Source organism: Nerophis lumbriciformis, linkage group LG06, assembly GCF_033978685.3.
Source record: "Nerophis lumbriciformis linkage group LG06, RoL_Nlum_v2.1, whole genome shotgun sequence".
NCBI lineage: Eukaryota > Metazoa > Chordata > Actinopteri > Syngnathiformes > Syngnathidae > Nerophis > Nerophis lumbriciformis.
In genome coordinates, this window is record NC_084553.2 from 48,306,928 (window position 1) to 48,332,967 (window position 26,040).

Consider the following 26,040-nt stretch of genomic DNA (forward strand, 5'->3'; position numbering starts at 1 on the left):
AAACAGCTTCTTATATAACTAGAAAACTCAAGTGTGTTGTCCCTGCACTGAATAGTAATTATCGGTGAACTGCACAGATTTGAAATGAGAAAGGTGGACAAGCTCTTATACTCTTATAGTATTTGAAAGTAACACAAGATAGAAGATCAAAAAGTATCATACATACAAGTAGTAAATGGAGATAATCAGGTTTTGGATATTAGCCAGGATTTGGTACCCATCAGTTGATTATTTAAAACAGAGTATGAATAGTTATCAGGGCAAAAGCAGCATAACATACACTGTCGATACTATTCCAGCACCATCGACAAACTTACACACTGGTCTTTATCTTACTTAGTTTTGGGTGGGACGGTTATTAAATAAAACTGTATGAGTAGTGCCTGAGGAGTTACTGCATATTCTGCACTATCATGACTATTCCACCACCATCAAAGTCTGTTTACCTATACTTATACATCAATCCTTACTTCTCTCAAAAATTTATGACAAGTGGGAGGCATTATCAGTTAAAACTGTGTATGAGCAGTTCTCAAGCAAAAGGCAGCATAGCATGCACTGTTGCAACTATTGCAGCCCCATCAAACTTTATTTACTTAAAACATCGTAGGGAAAGATGAATGCAGCAATGTACAGAGACATCCTGAATGAAAACCATCGCTTTCCATCTAACCTGATGGAGCTTGAATGGTGCTGCAAAGAGGAATGGGCAAAGAAGAATGGGCCCATAACAATAATACATTTGCAAAAAAAAAATGTCATTATGGGGTATTATTATCTGTAGAATTGTCTGTACTGCAAAAAGGAATGGGCTAAGAGGAATGGGCGAAACTACCTAAAGATAGGTGTGCCAAGCTTGTGGCATCATACTCAAAAAGACCTGAGGCTGTAATTGCTGCCAAAGGTGCATCAACAAAGTATTGTGCAAAGGCTGTAAATACTTATGTACATGTAATTTTAAAGTTTTATTTTTTATTTTTAAGAAATTTGCACACACAAACAAATTTACTTTTCACATTGTTTTATGGGGTAATGTGTGTACAACTTTAGGACAAACATGGATTTATTCCATTTTGGAATAAGGCAGTAACATAACAAAATGTGGAAAAAGTAAAGCGCTGTTTACATGTATGTCTGTATTTTATTTTATATGTTTTATGTTTGTACAATATGGGGTTTACTGTTCAAAATATGGACCAAGAGGAGTGTTATTTGCAAAAAAATGTAACCTCTGCCAATATGTTGTATTGGTAAGGTTTGATTGGTATTGTGATACCTGTAAAGTAGTTCACTGTGTTACTTTCATATTTTTCCACATTTGTTCTACTGTTGAGTAAAAGTTGTATTTATATTTTTCTATATTCATCTTATCCACTCTGCTCTGTTATTTACTTTGAATGTTAAAACAAAATTAACAAATCTCTAGTTTCTTTAGTTCTTAGTACAGATGCTTTTAAAACTGCCATGTTAAAAACAGTATGAAAAAATTGTGGATTCGGATGATATGAAAAAATGAGTCGTAATCAAACTTTCAATATGATGCTATGTATTTGTACACCCATGCAATTTACAGCCTGAACAATTAACATACTGTTTACTGGCTATGATCAGATTAAGTCGATATTAAATTAAAAGTCTACTGCCATTGTCATTCTGAGGTACTCAAATTACCTTTGACTGCAGTGTTTTTGTATCAAGTTTCATGTGTAGACTCCAACTAGGCTCCAACTAATGGACTTAGTGTTCCATTTAGCGGAGAGAAACTGAATCATTGTATGAGCAACAACCACCCCCTCACCCTCTACTCCTTCTCCACGTGGATGCCACGCAGCCGTAATGAGCCAGCTCGAGGCCTCATTTGTGTCGGAAGAGAAAAGTAATAAAGAAGTAATGATACTTAGGGCCACAGGGCCATGACTGAAACAAGAAGAAAAAAGAAAAAGCAAGGCCAGCAACATTCTTGTCCTTCTAATAATTTTAATACAAACTGTGCAGGTGCTACCAAACACAGACCGGTTTTGAAAATGTCTTTGTCAGCAAGTGATGCACTTAAATAGTCACAGCTGTGGTCAATCAATTCGCATAGCAATAAATTGAAGAACAACTTAAAAGACAAAATGGAAAATAGTACTAAATAAATCAAAGACTCAGTACAGTATCATAAGAAAATGAATAAAGCAATAAAAAATAACAGGCCACTATTCTAATAAGGGATACATTATGTTTTAAATTATGCTTTTTAAAGAAGTAAACTTCATGGAGGTGCTGCTCACATTTGGATAGGTTTGGGTTTTTTAGCAGGCTGTATATAAATGAGGTTTTAATTTACATGATGTGTCAAACACACCAACAGGGGGAAAAGGGTGACTGTAAAACTTTTAGAGTTTCATTTCTGACATCCTCGACTCCTTTCTTTTATTTACGGCCCCTCCAGACGTTATCAAGCCAGACTGTGCCTGTTTGTTACTTTTTTTTATGATGACCCAAGTTGTTCGCTCGAACAGAAGTGAAACTTTGAAGTTATGTATCGTTCATTACCACATCAACCACAGCCCCCGTCAGAGCGGGAAAATCTGCTCATGAAGCAGTTTTTACTGAAGGCGTCGCCAGCTCGGGAAACATATTTACAGTATGCTCTGATGTTTTATATGTGGAGTAGTAACAACACCTCTAGAACAGCGCAGAACACCAAATTGTACTCTAAGCTTTTATTTAGTCAGACTTCCTAAATGTTCCTGAATCCAAAAATGTAAAGAAGGTGAAAACAATTCCTATATTTACATATTTTTCTGGATCATTCCGCCACACTTTTAAAAAAAATAAACCCATAATTATGGGTTATACTTGTATAGCGCTTTTCTACCTTCAAGGTACTCAAATCGCTTTGACACTATTTCCACATTCACCCATTCACACACACACATTCACACACTGATGGCGTGAGCTGCCATGCAAGACCCAAACCACGACCCATCAGGAGCAAGGGTGAAGTGTCTTGCTCAAGAACACAACGGACGTGACTTGGTTTGTAGAAGCTGGGGATCGAACCAGGAACCCTTGAGTTGCTGACACGGCCACTCTCCCAACCTCGCCACGCCATCCCATTTAATAAGTATTACATACTAAAATAATAAACTATTATAGTTGGTATAACTACTAAGGATGTAACAAATACCAGGTTAATGATAATCCGCGGTAATATTCCTGTCGGTTAATATTACAATTTCAAATGTTAATTATAGTAAAACTATAATTGATTACCGTACTGAACTCACTGGGATATTAGTTGTTTCCTGGAGAAGCAGCTAGCATGCTAATCGCTGGCTGGCTTAAATGCTAACATGAATACACATACAACACATTTATAACTAAGATAAACATATTCAAACACTCAAATAACAATAATATGGCTCTTAAAGGGGAACTGCACTTTTTGTGGAATTTTGCCTATCTTTCACAATCCTTATGAGAGACAAGAACACACATCTTTTTTTTTTTTTTACGATTTTAAAGAAAATAAAAAAACGCTTGAAAAATGTGGCTAATATAAGTCAATAGCATTCAAAGCCGCCTAAAACAACTTCAAAACCCTCCATCAATGTTTTATATCCACACTGCAAGTCTATATATATTGTAGTAACACACGTTCATAACAATATGTAGAGATGTTGGAGGAGACAAAAAGCTGGGAGAGTGGGGTGAAAGCGATTTTGACGCTATACATATGGAACTTGGAGCCGAGCTATTTCGACATAAATGAAATGCTTACCCAAAATCAACAGGAAACGTCCCCGGCTGGACCAAACCCACAACTGTGCATCGAGTGAGTCACTTTAATATTGATCATGACACACGCAGCACGCCATGCGTGTTAGTACAACAACAGCACATACGCTGTCAAACAAACCATGAAATGCGGGCTAATACTTTACAGATACTGTAATATGACTGTTCATGTTTTTCAGTCAGTACAAATTGGTGTCGTATCGCAGTGTTGTGCATTACAAACTCAAACACGTTTCATGTTGACGTAGAAGCTAGCTGCCGTATTTAGCTTGTACGGCTAATACCGTAGCATGGCGATGTGTTACTATGCTAGAAAAAGAGTTTCTCAGTATTCGCGTTTACAATAACAATGTCGCTACAACTTGGTTATTACATGGAATGGTTACGGAATGTAAATTAAGTATTGTTGATGGTTTTCCCTATTAACTACTTAAATATTTAAGTGTGATTCAACAATTGTCAAAATAAATACTCAATAATTCATTAAAATATGTTTTAGACATACATTTATTTGCATATTTCAGAATTATATAAACAATTTTGGAGTGCCATTTAAACTTAAAAGTATTACAAATTATTGATTCTCCGATGCATCACGATTAGAACAATACACAAATCTCCAAATATTGATATGTGTATATATATATATATATATATATATATATATATATATATATATATATATATATATATATATATATATATAAATCCATATATTATATATACATACATATATACTGTATATATATATATATATATATATATATATATATATATATATATATATATATATATATATATATATATATATATATATATACACATATATATATATATATATATATATATACACACACACACACAGTATATACACAGCAGTAGCCAAAAGGAGGACCCCTTTATACATATTAATAATAACTAAATATAATACATTTATAATAATAATATGCAAAATATTAACAATATAATAATAATATAAAATATAACAATGGAAGATGCATAAATAATATATTTATAATGGTATTATATTACTATATATTAACCCCCAGAATCTTGAGGTGCCCAAAGATTCCCACCTCTACGTCAACTAACTGAATATTTACTATTATAAGTATTGTAATATAAATTCATTACAACTTATTTAAAACACTTTAACTTATTTAAAACACACATATATATTTGTAGAACATTATACAAAATACTGTACATAAATATGTAAATACAATAATACATATTTTTAAATACTACACCTTTTAAATCAGTGTTATTTAATAAAATTATCATATTTTTGTAGTAACACTGTCAGAATATCACTACACTTAATGAAATATTTTGTATATTTTTTTTATTTAGCATAGTATGTATAAAATGTCCAATTGCTTTGTTTTGTGCTCGTATATTTGTATGTTGTCTGTTTAATTTAGTTTTAGTTATGTTTACGAGTTGGTTAATGGTTGAACAGAAGCTGAACCTTCCACCATCAAGTAGAGTTTATTTCCAAATAATGGAAATATTTAGTGTGTTTGGGAATGGTGAAAAAGCCTCATTAAATTCATCACAATGGCCCACATCAAAAGTTTCAAGTTGCGACTAACACAACTTTTTGTGTGTGTCATTTGAAACCTTGTTTGGCCCCGCCGAGGCCTTTGATGGCAAAAGACTATTAGCGACTTAACAGGCCCCGTGGGGCGTATTGTTACCACTACAGTGACAACCAGTCGACACCAACCAAAAGCGTGGACGGCCAGCATGGCGGACAGCAGCACGGACAGCATGGCGTTCCCCAGGGTGGATTTGGACGTTGGACGGCAGGACAGGCTCTTCAGACGTGACACTGCAGGAAGTAAACACGGTGGTTAGAGCAATCTATCTGTGGTATTTTTGTCTCAGTTAAGAGTGAGTAATAAAACTGGATGGGCTTGGTTCCATTCCTTTTAATGTTCTCCTCCATTTGCGACTTCCGCACAAGGAAGCCTCATCACAACCAAAGTTTCCATAACAGTGCAGCTCGCCGCATTCTCTTGGACTATTGAGAGCGCGCCAGTGCAGCAAACTCAGCGAGATTGTGTGTCTTTAACTGAGCCGAGGAAATAAAAAACATCCCCCATCTCCCTTAAAGTCATTCTCAGGATAGCGCAACGTGAAATTAGAGCAACACCCCGAAACCACAGGCTAACCCTGCCTGGTGGTGTCCAGACACTAGGAAATGACTCATTTTGGCGTACAAATCCTCGTTCAGGCTTTACGACTGAGTTAACTTGAGAAGATCAAGGATTCAATTCAAGGAACTTTATTGTCATACCAGCACACATGAGACGGCACAGATTGTAGTACCCGAGGTTAGAGTTTCAGCCCAAAGAGTAGCAAAGAACAATAGTATGTTCATAATAATGTAAACAAAATCAGACATAAATAGAGTAGGGTTTTAAATAGCATAGGTTAATATGAACATATTACAAATAGAGTAGAAAAAAATAGAGAAATGACAAGTAGAGCTCACTAAGGGGTCATTTATTTCAAAAATTGCGTAGCGTTGCATTCAGTCCAGGCACCGTATAGCCAAAACAGTGCTATAGTAGAACGAGCACATCTATCTAGATCAGGGGTGTCAAACTCATTTTAGGTCAGAGGTCGCATGGAAGGAAGTCTGTGCACACGCGGGCCGGACTATTACAATCATGGCATTAAAACTAAAAAATAAAGACAACTTCAGATTGTTTTTTTTATCTTACTTTGGCCAAAAATAGAACAAACACATTATGAAAATATTAAAATAAAAAATATAGAAAAAAATACCGGCAGCGGTAAAGTTTAGATCCATGAAGGAAAGAAGAAAGTGAATGAATGTTTAGAACTGAATACATTTACATATGCATAAAAATTTGTTTTCTTTTGTATTATTTTTTAATGAACAAAGTAACGTTTATGACAACCTTTTTATAATGTGAGATATAACAGGATAATGCATACATGTATCATTGGTTTTCAAAACGGTTACAAAAAAGTGGGACCCCAAAAATGTACTGTGGGACCCCATTTTTATGACTTGATGGGGTCCCCGGGACCCCATTTTGAAAAGTCCTAGCGACAACACTGATGGAGTATTGGTGCGTGCAAAACAGCAGCAGGCGGCTGTGGCCTGTGGGCCGGTTCTAATACTAACCAAATATCATTCTGGGGGCCATAGATAATTCATTCGCGGGCCGGATCTGGCCTGTGGGCCGTGACTTTGACACCCCTGTTCTAGATGTTCTGAACTTCTGTTTCCATGCCAGTCTTATATTATATCCTGGATGAATTATGCAATGATTCCCCTACCATTTAGTTGTATTTTATTTATTGTACATCAAACAGGTCTGTACTTTGTCCATCCATCCATTTTCTACCGCTTGTCCCTTTTGGGGTCGCGGGGGGCGCTGGAGCCTATCTCAGCTGCATTCGGGCGGAAGGCGGGGTACACCCTGGACAAGTCGCCACCTCATCGCAGGGCCAACACAGAGACATGCAACATTCACACACTAGGGCCAATTTAGTGTTGCCAATCAACCTATCCCCTGGTGCATGTTTTTGGCGGTGGGAGGAAGCCGGAGTACCCGGAGGGAACCCACGCAGTCACGGGGAGAACATACAAACTCCACACAGAAAGATCCCGAGCCCGGGATTGAACCCAGGACAAGAAACTAAATGACAGCATTGTCGCCTCCTCATCGCAGGGCCAACACAGATAGACAGACAACATTCACACTCACATTCACACACTAGGGCCAATTTAGTCTTGTCAATCAACCTATCCCCAGGTGCATCTCTTTGGAGGTGAGAGAAAGCCGGAGTACCCGGAGGGAACCAACGCAGTCACGGGGAGAACATGCAAACTCCACACAGAAAGATACCAAGCCCAGCATTGAACCCAAGACCTTCGTATTAAAGAAATGGTTTGACAAAAACAGACTATCTTTGAATCTCAGTAAAACGAAAATAATGCCATTCGGTAACAGTAGAAGAGAAAGTCAAACAGAAATACAAATAAACGGGAGTGGAAATTGAAAGGGTAAAATAAATCATTCGAAAACATTTTATGTAATAATTCATGAGAATTAATGAGAGAATGAACTGGAAGTCTCATATAAAAATATACAACATAAGGTGGCAAAAAATATGTCAATAATAAATAAAGCTAAATATGTTCTGGACCAAAAAACACTTAGGTAATTTTCTCTACTGCTCACTAGTGTTACCATATTCCAGTAATTGTGTGGAAAAATGGGGAAATAACTACGAATGTACACTTCATTCATTAACCGTGTTACAAAAAAGGTCAGTTTGAATAATACATAATGTTGGATACAGAGAACATACAAAACCTTTATTTATCGAATCAAAAATATTTAAATTCAATAATGTGGTGCATTTTCAAACAGCTAAAACTATGCACAAGGCAAACTATAACCTGCTACCCAAAAATGTACAAAATTGTTCTCAACAGAAGAGGAGGAATAGAACCTTAGAGGACATGTGTATGCACGTACAACACTTAAAACCTTTAGCATATGAGTATGTGGAATGAAATTATAGAATGGATGAAGCAAAGAAGTCAAAAAATATATAATATGATGCAGTTCAAGAACTGTTCAAAGTAATTACAAAGTGCAAGGAAGAAGAATCCTGATGGGCATCTTAAACCTCATTAAAACATGAGATAATCGTATCTCATTATGTGAATTAAAACTTAATTACCTATTTATTTATGAGAACTGATGTATTTATTATTCATTGATTAATATTGTGTTACACATTGAGAACAGAAAGTGAACAAATGTGTTGGTAATTGTTATGAAGTGGAAAAGGGGGTAGGATTAAATAAGCTCTGCGTCTTCCTACTCCTTTTCATACATGCTGTAATGACAACATGTAAATATGTCAAATAAGTTATGTATCATATTGTAACTGTATGCATGTTTGAAATAAAACAGCCACAACTAAACAACAAAAAGACTGCTATCAGCTATTAGTAGCTATCTGGGCAATGCTAAGTGGAGATGAACGCTGTTGATTCAAGGATGCAATTTATCTTCGGCACCATTAACGCAACTCCCCGTGACATTGGTGAGCCTTGTGAGCAATGGGAAATCACAACGCGGGACATGAGATGCTAACAACACGGTCAATGGTCGTGGCTGCGACTGTCAAGTTGACCACATTAGTGCAGAATGCCCGTGGTTGCAACACATACAGTAGAGGCCCAGTTCTAACATAGAGGAATTACCCAGGATGTAATGCAGTATTTCCATGTAGTAGTCATAGCAAAGATGCTTGGAGGATCCCTCCGGCTACTGGTACTGTAATCTAAATTAGAACACACTTAAATCTACCGCACTATATAGGGTGAAACAAATATAAAAGTGACTATATTGGTGTAGTTTTACTTTTAGAGGGCTGTAATTATGTTTAAAAAAACATATTTGGAAAGCCACAGTTTGTTATGCTCTAACTATGAATATATTCAATTTATTCATAATAATCCTAAATTTGTTTATCAAGGACAGTCCTGGAACCACTTGGCTGCAATAATTAATAGACGACCGCATTTTGATGTTTGTCATGATTAACTTAATTTTGTCTAAGTTGCGTCAAGACATGATTACCGTATTTTCCGGACTATAAGGCACACTTAAAATGTTTTTTTTTCCTCAAAACTCAACAGTGCGCTTTATAACCCGGTGTGCCTAATGTACGCAATAATTCTGGTTTTGCTTACCGAACTCAAAGCAATTTTATTTGGTACATGGTGTAATGATAAGTGTGACCTGTAGATGGCAGTCAAACATAATGTATATGTGTAGACTGCACTATGATGGCAATGTGACTCAAGTAAACAACACCAACATGTTGTATGTTCCATTGAAAATATAGAACATTACACACGGTGCTCAAAAATATATCCAAATGTTTTAGTACGACTTTGGTGAGCTATGAAGCCGCACCGCTTGATGGATTGTCGGCACATTAAACATACGGGTATTATTATTATGGTGTGTGTGTATAAGGTAAGACATATTATCTGGCGTTTTTTTCCGCAATATAATGCAAAAGCCACTTTTCTTACCTTCTGATCTGCTTTTGGGATCTGCATAAATCCTGAAAAATTGCGCGCGTTTGCCTTTGTAGTCCGTGGCAACACCGTAGCCGATAAGCTTCTTCTTTTTCTCTATCTTCTTGTTATGGGACATTCATCCTCCGCTGTTGCCATTTCTAATATAAAGTAGTGCAAAGTTCTTACTTATATCTGGCAGTAAACTCGCCATGAACGCGCTAAAACATACCGGTGTAGTGGGTTTACATTATTCACCCAAGGAACTTTAGTTATTAGAGAGTTCCGGCTGGACAGTTTTTTACGGGACACATTTCCTTGTTGTTGTTTCCGGATGAGGAGATGCTGCTCCGTTATTGATTTGAGTAAAGTCTGAATGTCATTAAAACAGTTAGCTCCATCTTTTGACACTTCTTCCACTCCCGTCCTTGCACGCTACACCGCTACAACAAAGATGACGTGGAGAAGACGCTGCCGAAGGTGAGCCACGTAAATAAGACCGCCTACAATACGCCGCATCTGGAAGCGACTGTCAGAAAGCAGCTTGAAGATGATCTGTAAAACATCATCTATGCAACATTTTGACCAAAGAACCACCATTACATGTTATGTAGACCACAAAGAAGTGTTTTCAATATAGAAAAAAAAATGATAATAATATGACTCCTTTAATGCGTCCTATAATCGCTCCTTATATATGAAAAATGGTCCGGAAAATACGGGAATCAGCACGAATCTACGATCGATGATCAATCCTCATGCCAAATACAGTCGTCCCTCGCCACATTGCGCTCCATATATTACGGTTTGACCACATCACATATTTTACAACTTTTCTGCGCTAAACTAAACATTTTAAAGTATAAAAATGGCTGAATGAACTAACCAACGCTGTTTAGTATCATGGCCATAGACATCGTATAAGTACACGCAGCATCGACCGCTACTGCCTACTGTCGCTGACGAGACGCGGAGCCGCCACCACGCGGGGCCGCCATCTTGGAGTGGTGATCCGCTCCACTCAGTGCAATTCATTTGGCAGGAGCAATGAACTGTCAGCGCATTTAAATCATCTTACCTTACTGAATACCACTGATTTCCACGCGTTTTTTGTCATACCTGTAGCTATGATAAAGGACACATGTTTTGGCGTGTTTTATTATTCATAGTTTGCTTAACAGTAATAGAATATTCTTATATGCTATAAGTGACCAGACGTCCGAGATCAAAACTGGGAATATAATCCCACAGAAGGGGGGGAAAACGGTCAGCTATTTTTAAGTTCAAGAAACAATACGATTAGGTTATATATACATGCGTATATCCTACATAAACAATGTATGAATACATTAAAAATCTATATATCTTAGGGACATATAGACTGTATCTCTGTTGCTGCAGCAGCAGAGAGTTTATTCTGTCTTGACACTTTGTATTGATATTTTGTATTACATTCTTCCCTTAAATGATAATGTTTACAGTGATTGTTTTATATGTATGTCACTTTGGATGAAAGCGTCTGCCAAATACTTAAACATAAACATATACAAAACACCTGAAAGTCTTTATATCAGCTAAAACCACCAATCTGTTTCACTGGATTCAGAATAAAACCAAATTATGTTTTACAATCTTTATCTTCATCATCTATTTCTACTTTATGTTATTCAAGTATGACATTTTTAAATGTAATTCATTTAATTGACAAGTAATTCTATTATGGTCATACTCTTGTTTGCTAGCGGCTACGATTTCAGTACTATTGAAGATATTTGCTCCTTCTCAACTCTGTGGTAATATTCTTTTCACAAAATACAACCAATAGTATGTTAATGTTAAATCTTACTTGTGAAAAGTAATCCCCCGATTCCTATTTTCAACAGTCCGCTCATTTGAGCAGGAAAACGCTGCATGTCAACTGTCAGTTTAGGCTGGTCGCCGGCTCCTCATCACCACTTCAAGATGGCGGCCGAATTTCTCGCGTCAGAGCAGCCAATGCTGTGTTTACTTATTAGATGTCTATGATCATGGCTACTGATTGGCTCAGCCTCAGGCCAAAATTACAATACTGGATTAAAAGAGTGTAAATGTGACTAAAGGGTGTTATTTCATGTCTAGAGAGCTCTCACAATGTTGACAAATGTGTTTGGACACAGGTCTTTTATGCTCTAGTTAGTATGAACATATTAGATTTAAAATGAATGATTCCTACTTCGCACAAAAACAATTTGTCGCGGTCATGTCTGGAACCAATTAATAGCTGATGATGCATTACATGTTGATGCCTTGCGTTACAATTTCAGACTGTTATTGCTCAATTTCAAATGTACTTATCGTACGTTATTGTGGTCACACCGTGTTTAGAGTCTGGGAGTTCCCTGCGCTTTATCGGGAATGACTTCCCCACACAAGTTGTCAGGGATGGTGATTACAACATCCTCTACATCCCAGAGGAAGTTTGACCTGCCTTCAGAGTACAGCCACACAAGCCTGAAAGAAGAACAATAGGAACTACTTCTGACCCCTACAATTTATGAAACTTTGTTTAAAAATAGGCTTTGCATGGAACTCCCATTTACAGCACTAAAACAAATGCAGTGATGACAGGCTGCCGGGAGGGGGCGCCATAACTTTCATTCATACAATACTTTTAGCTGTACCTGAGACGCTAGCTTAACTGCTATATGTATTTTTGTAAGTGCGAAACAAAGATAAACATGATGGTGTTGTGTCATATAGTTGTAACTTATTCGCCAGCTTCAGTTGTGATGCACAGTGTCTTACCATGTTAAGACGAACACAATGAAAAAAGTATTTTAAAAAAAGTCCAGTTGTGGTTTTGTCTATCCAGCACAGTCGATGTTGCCTTCAGGAGCTGCTGTGTGTATTCCTCTCGCGACCAGATAACGGTCTGTTTTAAACAAAAGGCTTGTTCAGATTTATATAAATTTGTTCCATTGATTTGGGACGGTTCCTTTTCCACTAACCACTCCTTGCTGCTTTGTCCAGCGGTGATGTCATGTTGAGGGGGAGAGTCCCGACCACCATGTTAACCATTTGCTGTCTTTATGAAGAGGTGCGTTTGGCAGACTGTCCTTAAATGCATCATCTCATCCTCCTATCGCAACGTGTTTAAGTGCTATAAAGTCTAGAATTCAGTACAGCGCTTGGATTATGACCATTTTGCTGCGTTCACACTAGGAGTACAACTAGCACCACTCCAGTTTGTTGAGTTCAGAGAGCTGTTCTGAACTGGCGAGTGTAACAGATCACGAAGCGTCTATCTGGAGACAGCCTTTGAGGACCCTGAACTCCCCAGCAGGGAAATCGATTATAATATGCTTCAAACATTCTATTGGATATATTGTGTGATTCAGAGCGTATATTTGAATTACAAATGTAAGTAGGGGTGGAATACTTATTTGTTTTAGCTGATAAGAGTGGCGGAAAAATATTACCGTTTTAAAACTTCCCTGACTTGTACACGGACAGTAAACGCAACGAGATCACGTGACTGAACACCGGAAGTGACTCGAGCGTCAACATCGGGAAAGGGTGAGTGTGCAGTTCTTTAAATAAGTGCGCGATTCCTGTGGATTTTTCAGAGGATAAAACATTTACAGGTGCGTTTTACATTATGTTAAACATTCCATAGCACATAATGTTTGTTCGAAAGCGAAAAAACTGCGTTTAAAGATAGCCCCGGTAGTATGTTTGCTAACATGTCAGCCATTGCTTCAAATCTACAGTACTGTTTGGGGGGTGAAATTAAAACATAACACAGTTTATGATTAGAGTTTCCTACTTTCATTCCAGATGACGTCATCTGACTGGCACCTGTCTTTGAAGCTGGTAAACCAGCCCAAGTCCACCTTCCACTTCCCTGAGATGATGCCAGGGGATGTTGCACCAGGAGGATACAGAGTGGCTACCCTCAAACAGCTGGTGGCAGCCCAGCTCCCCAACTCTATCCCTGACCCTGACCTCATAGGTACTACATACGTCACGGCATACATTCAGTTCTCCAGATAACCATGTCTTGTTTCAGAACTGGTCCATTGTGGTCGTAAACTTAAAGATGATCTCACATTGGATTCTTGCGGGATTCTACCGGGATCGACCTTACATGTACTAAAAAAGACGTGGCCCGAACCTGAGAGCATTGCAGGTATGTACAGTCGTGGTCAGAAGTTTACATACACTTGTTGAGAACATAATGTAATGGCTGTCTTGAGTTTCCAATAATTCCTAGTGGTTAGAGTGTCCGCCCTGGGATCGGTAGGTTGTGAGTTCAAACCCCGGCCGAGTCATACCAAAGACTATACAAATGGGACCCATTACCTCTCTGCTTGGCACTCAGCATCAAGGGTTGAAATTGGGGGTTAAATCACCAAAAATTATTCCCGGGCGCGGCCACCGCTGCTGCCCACTGCTCCCCTCACCTCCCAGGGGGTGAACAAGGGGATGGGTCAAATACAGAGGACACATTTCACCACACCTCGTGTGTGTGTGACAATCATTGGTACTTTAACTTTTTTAACTTTAACTTAATTTCTACAACTCTTATTTTTTGTGATAGAGTGATTGGAGCACATACTTGTTGGTCACAAAAAACATTCATGAAGTTTGGTTCTTTTATGAATTTATTATGGGTCTACTGAAAATGTGACCAAATCTGCTGGGTCAAAAGTATACATACAGCAATGTTAATATTTGGTTACATGTCACGTGGCAAGTTTCACTGCAATAAGGCGCTTTTGGTAGTCATCCACAAGCTTATGGCAAGCTTCTGGTTGAGTTTTTGACCACTCTTCTTGACAAAATTGGTGCAGTTCAGCTAAATCTGTTGGTTTTCTGACATAGACTTGTTTCTTCAGCATTGTCCACACGTTTAAGTCAGGACTTTGGGAAGGCCATTCTAAAACCTTAATTCTAGCCTGATTTAGCCATTCCTTTACCACTTTTGACGTGTGTTTGGGGTCATTGTCCTGTTTGAACACCCAACTGCGCCCAAGACCCAACCTCAGGGCTGATGATTGTAGGTTGTCCTGAAGAGTTTGGAGGTAATCCTCCTTTTTCATTGTCCCATTTACTCTCTGTAAAGCACCAGTTCCATTGGTAGCAAAACAGGCCCAGAGCATAATACTACCACCACCATGCTTGACGGTAGGAATGGTGTTCCTGGGATTAAAGGCCTCACCTTTTCTCCTCCAAACATATTGCTGGGTATCGTGGCCAAACAGCTCAATTTTTGTTTCATCTGACATCACATGGACAAAGATAAGACCTTCTGGAGGAAAGTTCTGTGGTCAGATGAAACAAAAATTTCGCTGTTTGGCTACAATCCCCAGCAAAAAGTTTGGAGGAGAAAAGGTGAGGCCTTTAACCCCAAACACACGTCAAAAGTGGTAAAGGAATGGCTAAATCAGGCTAGAATTAAGGTTTTAGAATGGCCTTCCCAAAGTCCTGACTCAAACGTGTGGACAATGCTGAAGAAACAAATCCATGTCAGAAAACCAACAATTTTAGCTGAACTACACCAATTTTGTCAAGAGGAGTGGTCAAAAATTCAACCAGAAGCTTGTGGATGGCTACCAAAAGCGCCTTATTGCAGTGAAACTTGCCAAGAGACATGTAACCAAATATTAACATTGCTGTATGTATACTTTTGACCCAGCAGATTTGGTCACATTTTTAGTAGACTCATAATAAATCCATAAAAGAACCAAACTTTATGAATGTTTTTTGTGACCAACAAGTATGTGCTCCAATCAGTCTATCACAAAAAAATAAGAGTTGTAGAAATGATTGGAAACTCAAGACAGCCATGACATTATGTTCTTTACAAGTGTATGTAAACATTTGACCACAACTGTATGTTTAAATATATACTGTAAACATCATGATGGGGAATGGAGATGAAGCTGTAAATGTAAACGCTGGTTGTTATTATGCTTCAGAACCTGTGAACAGAGCCACTGCGGCCCGAGAGTTTAGAATGCTCCACGCTGCTCTCCACTCTCTGCACTCCACATATAGAGATTCAGTAAGTAGAAGTTAATAAACATGTTTTTTTTATTTTTCTAGATGGATATTTTACCTAATATTGTAGTTTGCAAGGGTATTGTGTTACACTGAGAGGTGTTTGTAATGGGGTTGAACACCAAAACATTCCTTTGTTGCTGGTCAACCTCAAATTTGTTGTGATTTTTCTATAGGAAGTATTGGAGATAAAATATAATCTGTCCCGAGGTCAACTGTTATCATACCAAATCTATTAACTTTATAGGCCATGTTCTAAGTAGTATGGTAACAATACTCACTGCCATACGAGAGTAAAAATAACTTAACCACCTTAACTATCCTAACTTGAATGACAAAGGTGTATTAATTTGTGGAAAAGGAAGGCAGCCATTACAAGTAATAAAACAGGCAAAAAAGTAAAATCATCTTAATTGTAATACACATGTAGTAAAGAAAATAAGGTCAGACACACCTCCTTTTTTGTATATTCGTAAATGTCCCACAAGTGTAAAAAAAAAAGTGAGATTGTGTCATTTGTAAAATGCAAAACTATGACGACAATCATAATGACAAAGGCAGAATGATTCAGGCTGTGGATTCCTTGTGTTTTAACATTCTTAACTGTCATACAAGTGCAAAATTAAGTAAACCACTCTTCGTAGTAAAACAAAAAAAGCTGAAAATATTCTTGTAATACGAGTACAAACAGAACATTAGTAGTAAGAAATAAAAACAATAAAACAACTGGGTTTGCCCCAGATTGTCCACATACCTATGGCAATGTGGGCGTGTTAAATCAGATGTCATAATATAATTTGCATAATCTGCCATGATGCAATTATTTTCTTTAAGGAGGCTAAAAAATGTATACGTGTTTAAAACAAATCTATGTTATTATTAATTAGTATTAACATATCATTTTCTTACATTGTTTTGCTCCATTTTTCAATTGTTGCTGCCTTAAGTACAGTGTACTTTGTTGAGTATATTTCAAGTTTTCCAGAGACTTTTTCAATCCTTTTTATTGACTTTTTCTTTATCAAAAAAGACGAGCAACAAATCTAGCATTTTTTTTTGGTCTTATTGGAGACTGTACTCATGTTTAGAGTCCTTTCACACTTGCTTTGTGCTGCTGCTACAGTTGGACTTTCTCTCCTTAAAATCCACTACTGTCCTCTTAATATTTGCACATTTTCTAGATCGCTTTCTGTGAGCAGTGCGGTTTTGTTGATTTCCAGTGTGCATCATTAGTGAATATATTGTGTGCTAATAATAGGCTACACAGTATGTATATATATATATACACATATATATATACAGTATATCTCCATTCATTCATTATATATATATATTTTTAATTGCCGTAAAAAAAACAAATTTTTAGGGTTTGGCAGCTTTTATATTGCCGTGGCGGGCACCACAATCATTTACATGCAAGTGAAACCATAAACAACTTTATTTGTTACAGTAAGTAAAGCAAAAAGAGCTGAAAAGAAAGAAAATCATGCTCCGCTAATTCTTTGCACAGTGAACTGATTTCATTTTATTATTCCCAGCTGGGATAAAATGGGTGGATGTTGAACACAACAATATTACACATTTTCCATCAAAATAGAACAAAGAATAAAACAAAGACCATTGCTGATATAATAGTGAAAAAAGGGAACATTTGATCATTTGTCCTTTTATAAAACCCAAACATATTTATCTGAGTAACTCTGTTTCATCATAATTCAACTACTAGTACAGTATACATAATCACCTACTACATAAACATATTTAGTAGGTTTTTTTAGGCTACATACAGACTCATATATAATTACATCCTCACATAAGTAAGTAAGTAAGTAAGTACATTTTATTTATAAAGAGCTTTTCACATAGGTGAAGTACAATAACAATTCAATAAAAACAACAGGGGCAACATCATAAAAAGGATACAAAGTGGATTAAAATTGATAGTTAAAAGGTGCATTAACGAAAAGCTTTACCGGTACTAAAAAGAGAAATTTTCAAATGTTTCTTAAAATTGTCAACACATTCAAGATCACAGAGGAACTGGTGCAAGTTGTTCCAGAGTCTGAGAGCTATAGCCTGGAATGCCAGGTCTCCACGGGTTTTAAAACAAGTTTTTGGGATCTTTAGAAGACTCCCGGCCTGAAGACCGGAGGCTGGGCCCTAAAGAGTAGGGGCATAACAAGTCAGTGATGTACTGAGGGGCCCCACCATGCAATGCACAGAATGTCAGGACTAAATTATTAAACTCAATGCGGAATTTAATTGGAAGCCAATGAAGACTGGATAAAATGGGGTTAATATGGGCTGTTCTGGGTGCACCGGTCAAAAGTCTGGCAGCTGCATTTTGTACAGTCTGAAGTCTCTTTAGTGTTGACTTGTTGAAGAGAGTGAAAAGAAAATTGCAATAGTCAATACCAAACGAAATGAACGCATGATGATCATTTCGAGATCCAATTTTGACAACAAATTTCTCACTTTAAAAATATTTCTGAGATGATAAAAACAGTTTTTGGTCAGTTAACAGCAGTGACCCTCCAAAGACATCGACTGATCAAACACAACCCCTAGGTTTCTGAGGCTGTTTAACAGATGCACCCAGAACACTAAGGGAGTTCTTGATCAGGGGGATCTTTTTAATAATAGAATGCCTCATGTTTTACTTAAAATAAATACAGTTATTAACATATGGCAATAATTACTGTACAAAAAGTAGCATGCAAGGTTTTGTGGTTCAGGATGTGTTTTGCTTTACCCAAGATTCTAATACTTTTCACTATTCTACCACACAAATATTTTATGTGAGGTTTCCAGCACAGCTTGTGTTCTAATACAACACCCACAAATGTACTTCCATACGCTCTTTCAATCTCTGTGTTATCGATTTCCAATTTTTGTATTTTATGATTCCCAAAACCATAAATTTAGAGAGAAGGTTTTGTCAAAGCCACATTTTAATTCCCTAATTAAAATTTGTGTCCTCAGCAAAAAAACACTCACTTCCATGCATTTGACACCTTACAAATGTTGTTGATGTACGTACATAATTAATATCGCTTATGAGAAACCCTTAAGTCTTATAGGTTTTAAGACAACATTTCTGTGAGACTTTAGCATATTATTTAGCACAAAGAGGTTAGTTCCAATCCTCTCCATTAGAATGTGCTTCTTCCAAAGGCCAGTAGGTGTCACTGTTTGTGAACTCTATTCCATGGGAACTTTCCCTCTATGCAGGTCTACAAAATGCTGACCAACAAAGAGTCTCTGGATCAGATCATCGTGGCCACACCCGGTCTCAGGTCAGACCCAGTGGCGCTCGGTAAGATTCCATCCAGACTTTCCCCGACATGAGCTTTTTCTTAGTCATGCTGCCTCAGCGTGCAAGTATGCAAATGCTGACATTTTCTAATCTTGTTCAGGCGTGCTCAAGGACAAAGATCTCTTCGTGCAGTTCACAGACCCCAACATGTTGGACACGTGGGTGTTTGTTTTTATCTCATCACTTATTTTATTTTTACATCCTGCTCTTCTCCTTTCCCACAGACTCATCAGTTCTCACCCGGCCCTCGTCAACGCCATCATCCTGGTGCTGCACTCCGTGGCCGGAAGCATGCCCGCTCAGTCCGCCGCCTCCTCGTCCCGCAACGCGTCGGCTAGTTCCTACAGCGACATGCCAGGTAAACAATTGACATTTATTTCTCCTACATGTCTTCTTTTCTATTAAACGTCATGTAGTCAGTTTCTTTTTACAGACTTTTTTTCTGCTGCTTGTTCTTTTCCATGCTACTCCTGCAGGCCTGTTGTCTGCAGCAAATTAAAACTTTGTCAACTCATTCATATCCACCCCCCGCTGTGTGCTATTACATTTCAAAGCAGTCGGACACACTGTTGCCCTGTTATTAAGCCGCAAAGTTCTCAGTGACTTGACATTTCTCACACAAGATCAAATTTTCTACATTATTTCTCCACTACTTTTTCAAATTTAACTCCATCAACAAAATATTTGGCACACACTCCTGGAGGCTGCACATATTAACCCTAAGGGTACAAAGGCTGACTTTTTGTCCTTTTGAGTGAATTTTAGCTGAATTTTGGCCATCATTTTTGGTGTGTTACTCCATTATACTGTACATGATTCTTCCTAAGAGTTTTTTTTTTCAATCACGTTTTAAAATGAAAATGTCAAATTCTTTCACAGGTGTACAACACACTGGCAGATATTCCACAGTACCCCAAAGACGAACCGGACATAAAAGTCCTTCGCTGGTCAAAAGACACAAACACATTTGGAATTCTCTCAACCAATTTCAGCCCTAAAAAATTCCAAACATTCTATTTTTTTTGTTCTAACCCTGTGAAGGCATTTTTTGTTAAACGATGTCAAAGTTTTCAATTAGTATGAATTTGCATAAATCTAATCCTGTAACATTATTTCATCAAAAGTCCTTCAAAGGAGTCAAAACAAAAATATGTCTTTGATAATTTTGTTTAGGACTGCATATTAAGAAATTTTAGCCCAAAAAATACATATTTAATTGTTTTGTTTCAGACTGAATATTAAGAAATTTGAGCAAACAAAAAATAAAACTTCTTTGATAGTTTTGTTTAGATGTTAAGAAATTTAAGCAAAAAAAAATAATACCTTTTTGATATTGTTGTTTAGGACTGAATTTTAAGAAATCTGAGCTAAAGAAAAATACTTCTTTGATAGTTTTGTTTAGGACGGAATATTAAGAAATTTGAGCAAGAAAAATACATATTTAATAGTTTTGTTTCAGACTGAATATTAAGAAATTTGAGCAAACAAAAAATAAAACTTCTTTGATAGTTTTGTTTTGGACTGAATGTTAAGAAATTTAAGCAAAAAAAAATAATACCTTTTTGATATTGTTGTTTAGGACTGAATTTTAAGAAATCTGAGCTAAAGAAAAATACTTCTTTGATAGTTTTGTTTAGGACGGAATATTAAGAAATTTGAGCAAGAAAAATACATATTTAATAGTTTTGTTTCAGACTGAATATTAAGAAATTTGAGCAAACAAAAAATAAAACTTCTTTGATAGTTTTGTTTTGGACTGAATGTTAAGAAATTTAAGCAAAAAATAATAATACCTTTTTGATATTGTTGTTTAGGACTGAATTTTAAGAAATCTGAGCTAAAGAAAAATACTTCTTTGTTAGTTTTGTTTTGGAATATTAAGAAATTTGAGCAAAAAAAATTAAATACATAAAAACCTTTTTGATATTTTTGTTTAGGACTAAATATTAAGAAATTTGAGCAACAAACATAAAATAAATAAATAGAATAACCAAAAAATGTTTTTTAAGCCTTCCAAAAACTTATGGCCTTTTATGTCCAGTTTGGGTTTGAAGATAATTCATGTCTCATTGTTCCCAGAGGGTTAAAAGATGAACAAGATCAATGCAGAAACATGGCTGCCGTGAACAAAAACATATTGTCACGGGCGGGGCTGAGTACCAGCTACAGTTGAGGACAGAATTATAAAAGTTTCATTTTTTTATTAAGTATTTCCCAAATGCTGTTAAAGCGAGCAATGCATTTTTAACACGGCTGTTTCAAGCATCCTACTTTCATTTGGATGATTCCATTATTTTTATTTGCACACACCAACAAAGTTATTTCACAAAAAACTAAATTACTAGAGTCAAAATTATTAGCCCCCCTGATGGGACTTGAATCCCATCAAGAATCTTTGGGCAGAGCTTGAGAGCTTTGCCAAAGAATAATGGTCTGGGATAGATAGATAGATAGATAGTACTTTATTGATTCCTTCAGGAGAGTTCCCTCAGGAAAATGATTGCTCCGGAGTTGTGTGAGACTTGTGGAAAACTGTAACAGAAGACTGCAGGATGTTAGCCAGTAAAACGATTGCCTATTGGCATCGGGGGGCTAATAATTTTGACTCTGGTAATTTCCGTTTTATGTGAATTAACTTAGTAACTGTGTGCAAATGAAAATATTGCAAACATCCAAAATGAAAGTATCATGCTTGGAAAAGCTGTGTTAAAAATGCATTGCTCGCTTTAACAGCACTTAGGAAATACTTAATAAAAAATGAAATTTTCATAATTCTGTCGTCAACTGTACATGCCCATAACTCATCACCAAATCATGAAATGTTAAGGATGTGTGTGTTCTGAAGCAGGGGTTCTTAACATTTTTAAGGTCAGGGCCCAACTTTTCCACTACAGAGGGGTCCAAGGCTGCTCAAAGTTTAACACTGAATTAGTAATCTTACTCTTGATTTTAATTGTATTGAATAATTTTATGTAACCAACTGTTAACAACCTTGTCGACTGATATGAAACCATGTGTTAATCACAAAGATTATTTATTTAACACATAAACTTTAGGGTTAGGTCAGCCTGATTAGAAAAATAATTACTAACCAAATATTCTGCATAAGAAAGGACTCATAAATAACTGACGAAAATTTTTATTTATTTAAATAGGAATATGTTTTTTTAACTAAACTGTCAAAACATTAAACTGCAAATGAAACAACAGCTTCACCACTTTAGTCATATTTTTTGCACTTAAGAAACGTCTCTATTACTTTAGCTCTTCTGTTTGTTTGATGTTGTCATTACTGTCACAAGTGGTGGAAAAGTGCATTACAACTGAGTACGGTTGTGGCCCATATGGACCACAGCTGAGAAACTGATATTGTTGGTGGCCTTTCCGGGGGCGCTCGCAGTCCAACAATGGTTAAGAAACACTGTTCTAAAGCAGTGATTCTCAAACTTAGTGGTACGCGGATTCCAACGAGTAGTACGCCAAATAATCACTTAATTAAATATCCAAACACAGTGTTACTGTTCAAACTGTGTGCAATGTTACAGTGGCCAAACTATTGAATATACTTGTTAAATAAAACATCTGCCTTGTTTTTAATGAATATTTAGATCTGCTGCGCTACTGTATTTTAATGTTGGTCATTATGATGGTACTTGGAGAGCCAAGTGTTTTCTGAGGTTGTACTTGGAGAAAAAAGTTTGAGAACCACTGTTCTGAAGCATTTATAGTGCAACCAGTAGGGGCCACTTTGTTACCTAGAGAACATTTGAAAGGCCACGCCCCTCACCATGAACTTGGAACTTCCTTGTGATACTGTAACTTTCTGTTCATTTTGTAGCTAAATAAACACGCCCTTCTTCTTCTTCTCCGGCAGGAGGCTTCATGTTTGAGGGCATGTCTGACGACGACGAAGACTTCCAGTCCGTAAGTGAAAGCGTCTGCTCGCTTCTTGCACATAATGTGAAGAAATATCCCCGCCCCCCTGCCTGCATTTCAATCAGGGCAGCCCGGCGGGTCCGTCGAGCAGGCCGGGGTCTTCGACGGGAATACGGCCGTTATCCTTGAACCACAGCGGCGCCACGGGGCCTCGACCCATCACGCAGAGCGAGCTAGCCACGGCGCTAGCCCTCGCTAGCACGCCCGAAAGCAGCGCCGTGACACCGACGACAGCAAGTCAGGTAAAAACACAAATAATTAAGAACATATGTGCAACTTATTGTACAGTGGAACCTCGGTTTACGAACCTAATTGGTTCTTGAACGGGCTTCGTAAATATAAAAGTTTGTATAGGGAAGTGAATTTCTCTATGAGAAACAATGTAAATATGAATAATTGGTTCCAGCCTCGACAAAAGCCCATATTTCAGCAAAGGTTTGTACACTTGGAACACAATAATATAAAGTGCTATACAGTATTGTATATCAAACAATCATAACAAGGAGTGTTGGATCAACTTCCTGTTTATTAACCAGCCAAAACAACAAGCTGCTGTCCTCTGTACGGGCTGCTCTGCCAACACGCACACACACACACAGAAGTATCTTTAAGGGCCCTCACAAAATTATTTGACTTTAACAACCAAATTGCTACCGTAATAAACATTTTAAAAAGTTGAATGCACTTACATTAACATTGGCAAAGAGCTGACGGGAGAGAAGCAGACAGACACAGGGAGAGAATGGGAGGGTCTGGGGGAGGGGCCGTGTGTGTATGCCGAAATAGACGAATGCCTTCTCCTCCGCTGTGAAATAAGTCTGTTTTGGCATATTTTTCCAGCAATGTCCTGTTCTCATCACAATTAAAACTTGCTGTGGTACGAAGCCCGCTTCGGGGATTCTTCCATACTTGTAAGCACCATTAATGTATTCCTTGCAAATAGTCTCTTTTTTGTAACTTCACAGCGACTGACTCTTTTTGAGGACTGGTATTGAGTTAGCAAAATAGGACAAAACTTGTCAAAAATCTAAATAACACAGAAAAGACATGCATGCTGAAGCGCTGAGAAAAAAGTAGTGTACTGCTCTGTGTAGTAAGTGACGTGGAGAGTTCCGCCTCCCCAAAAGGGCAGTGCCCTGCCACAAAATGTATGAACGAAGCATTCGTACACACAGACAAGGTTCACACACGGAAGCATATCTGGCTCGATTTAAACGTTCGTAAATCAAAGTTCCTCCGTACTTTGTTCATACCTTGAGAGGATTTGTTCTCATTATCCAGTTGTTTTTTTTCTAAGGCGGAGTCCTCCAGTGGCGCCGCCCCCATGCCAGCAGGGACCCCGGTGAGCAACGACCTCTTCAGCCAAGCACTGCAGCAAGCCCTCCAAGCCTCCAACATGTCGGCCCTGCAGGTGCGTGATAGTGAGAACCAGCTACACTAAGTTTGTGCTGAGACAAGAGTGAAATAAAATGGATGTGCGTGCGTGTTTGGATGTTTTCAGGGCCGCTGGCAGTCTCAGATGCAGCAGCTGAGAGACATGGGCATCCAGGACGAGGAGCTGATGCTGAGGGCACTGCAGGCCACTGATGGAGACATACAAGCGGCCCTGGAGCTGATCTTTGCTGGAGGACCAGGACTCTGAGCACAGAACCAATCTATGGACCAGGACTTTACCAGAGAAAGGATGATTATAAGAAGCAGGAAACGAGACTTTTGGGGATTTTCTGGACGTGTGGTCAACTTTACTGCTTGTTAACACGCAGACATTTTGGCATGTTTACATGCTGGTATTTAAGCAGCGGATACCCTCACAGTTTTTTTTTTGACTTGCACCTCTTGTAATAAATTCTTGAAATGAGGAAAAACATGTTTTATTTAATATCTATAAAGGAGTATTAGACCCATACTAAAAATACAACATAAGTGGCCAAAGTCATAATTTTATAAGAAAGCATTAGTATTATAATCACAATTTGAGAAAAGGCCATATCATCACAAATACTAAAAAAAACAACCTTGTATTACAGTGAAATGTTATTACGGTACTTTGTTACAAGAAGTTGCAAAAAAAAACAGCATTTTATGAGAAAGCCGGTACATAAATATGTTTGCATTTAACAAGAATATGGCTGTAATGTGATAGGAATACATTCATAATTTAGTATTTAGAAATAGTACAAAATAATTGTATAAGATTACTAAAAAGTGCCAATGTTAAATTATTTAAATATTTCTGATATTACCGTATTTTTTGGACTATAAGATGCAGTTTTTTTTCATAGTTTGGCCGGGGGTGCGACTTATACTCAGGAGCGACTTATGTGTGAAATTGTTAACACATTACCGTAAAATATCAAATAATATTATTTAGCTCATTCACGTAAGAGACTAGACGTATAAGATTTCATGGGATTTAGCGATTAGGAGTGACAGATTGTTTGGTAAACGTATAGCATGTTCTATATGTTATAGTTATTTGAATGACTCTTACCATAATATGTTACGTTAACATACCAGGCACGTTCTCAGTTGGTTATTTATGCCTCATATAACGTACACTTATTTAGCCTGTTGTTCACTATTCTTTATTTTAAATTGCCTTTCAATTGTCTATTCTTGGTGTTGGGTTTTATCAAATACATTTCTCCAAAAAATGCGACTTATATATGTTTTTTTCCTTCTTTATTATGCATTCTCGGCCGGTGCGACTTATACTCCGGAGCGACTTATACTCCGAAAAATACGGTACAAGAGTAATTGTAATCCCCTCTCCTCCTAGTAGCTATGCTTGAAAACCAAAAATGCACTATTCCAAGAATAATTTCTGTCTCTTCGGAGAACAAAGTTGTGAGCGTCATGTGACTAAATCTAT

The 26,040-nt window shown here is 37.4% G+C and overlaps 2 protein-coding genes across 4 annotated transcripts in view; one reads left to right on the plus strand and one right to left on the minus strand.

Annotated features, from left to right (window-relative positions):
- cd276 (CD276 molecule) overlaps positions 1-13,082 on the minus strand; it is a 233,282-nt gene extending 220,200 nt beyond the window's left edge. The window contains exons 1-3 of one of the 2 annotated variants that reach the window (XM_061964477.2): positions 12,862-13,082; positions 12,659-12,785; positions 5,516-5,620 (exon numbers count right to left, since the gene is read on the minus strand). In XM_061964477.2, coding sequence (XP_061820461.1) covers positions 5,516-5,561 — 46 coding nt within the window. In that variant the 5' untranslated portion in view covers positions 5,562-5,620; positions 12,659-12,785; positions 12,862-13,082. Of the gene's footprint in view, positions 1-5,515; positions 5,621-12,658 lie in introns of both variants that reach the window. The other variant, XM_061964476.2, reaches the window with a different exon arrangement.
- LOC133608871 (ubiquitin-like protein 7) lies at positions 12,972-25,044 on the plus strand. 2 transcript variants are annotated; one of them, XM_061964474.2, is made up of 12 exons: positions 12,972-13,273; positions 13,367-13,429; positions 13,691-13,865; positions 13,923-14,042; positions 15,835-15,920; positions 19,148-19,232; positions 19,333-19,390; positions 19,457-19,590; positions 23,107-23,156; positions 23,234-23,410; positions 24,466-24,579; positions 24,670-25,044. In XM_061964474.2, the coding sequence occupies exons 3-12, from the start codon at positions 13,691-13,693 to the stop codon at positions 24,808-24,810; spliced, it is 1,140 nt and encodes a 379-aa protein (XP_061820458.1). In that variant the 5' UTR covers positions 12,972-13,273; positions 13,367-13,429; the 3' UTR covers positions 24,811-25,044. The 2 variants fall into 2 exon arrangements, with proteins under 2 accessions (XP_061820458.1, XP_061820459.1); XM_061964475.2 differs by lacking the exon at positions 12,972-13,273 and having other exon boundaries at positions 13,415-13,497.
- Positions 25,045-26,040: the final 996 nt, after the last annotated feature.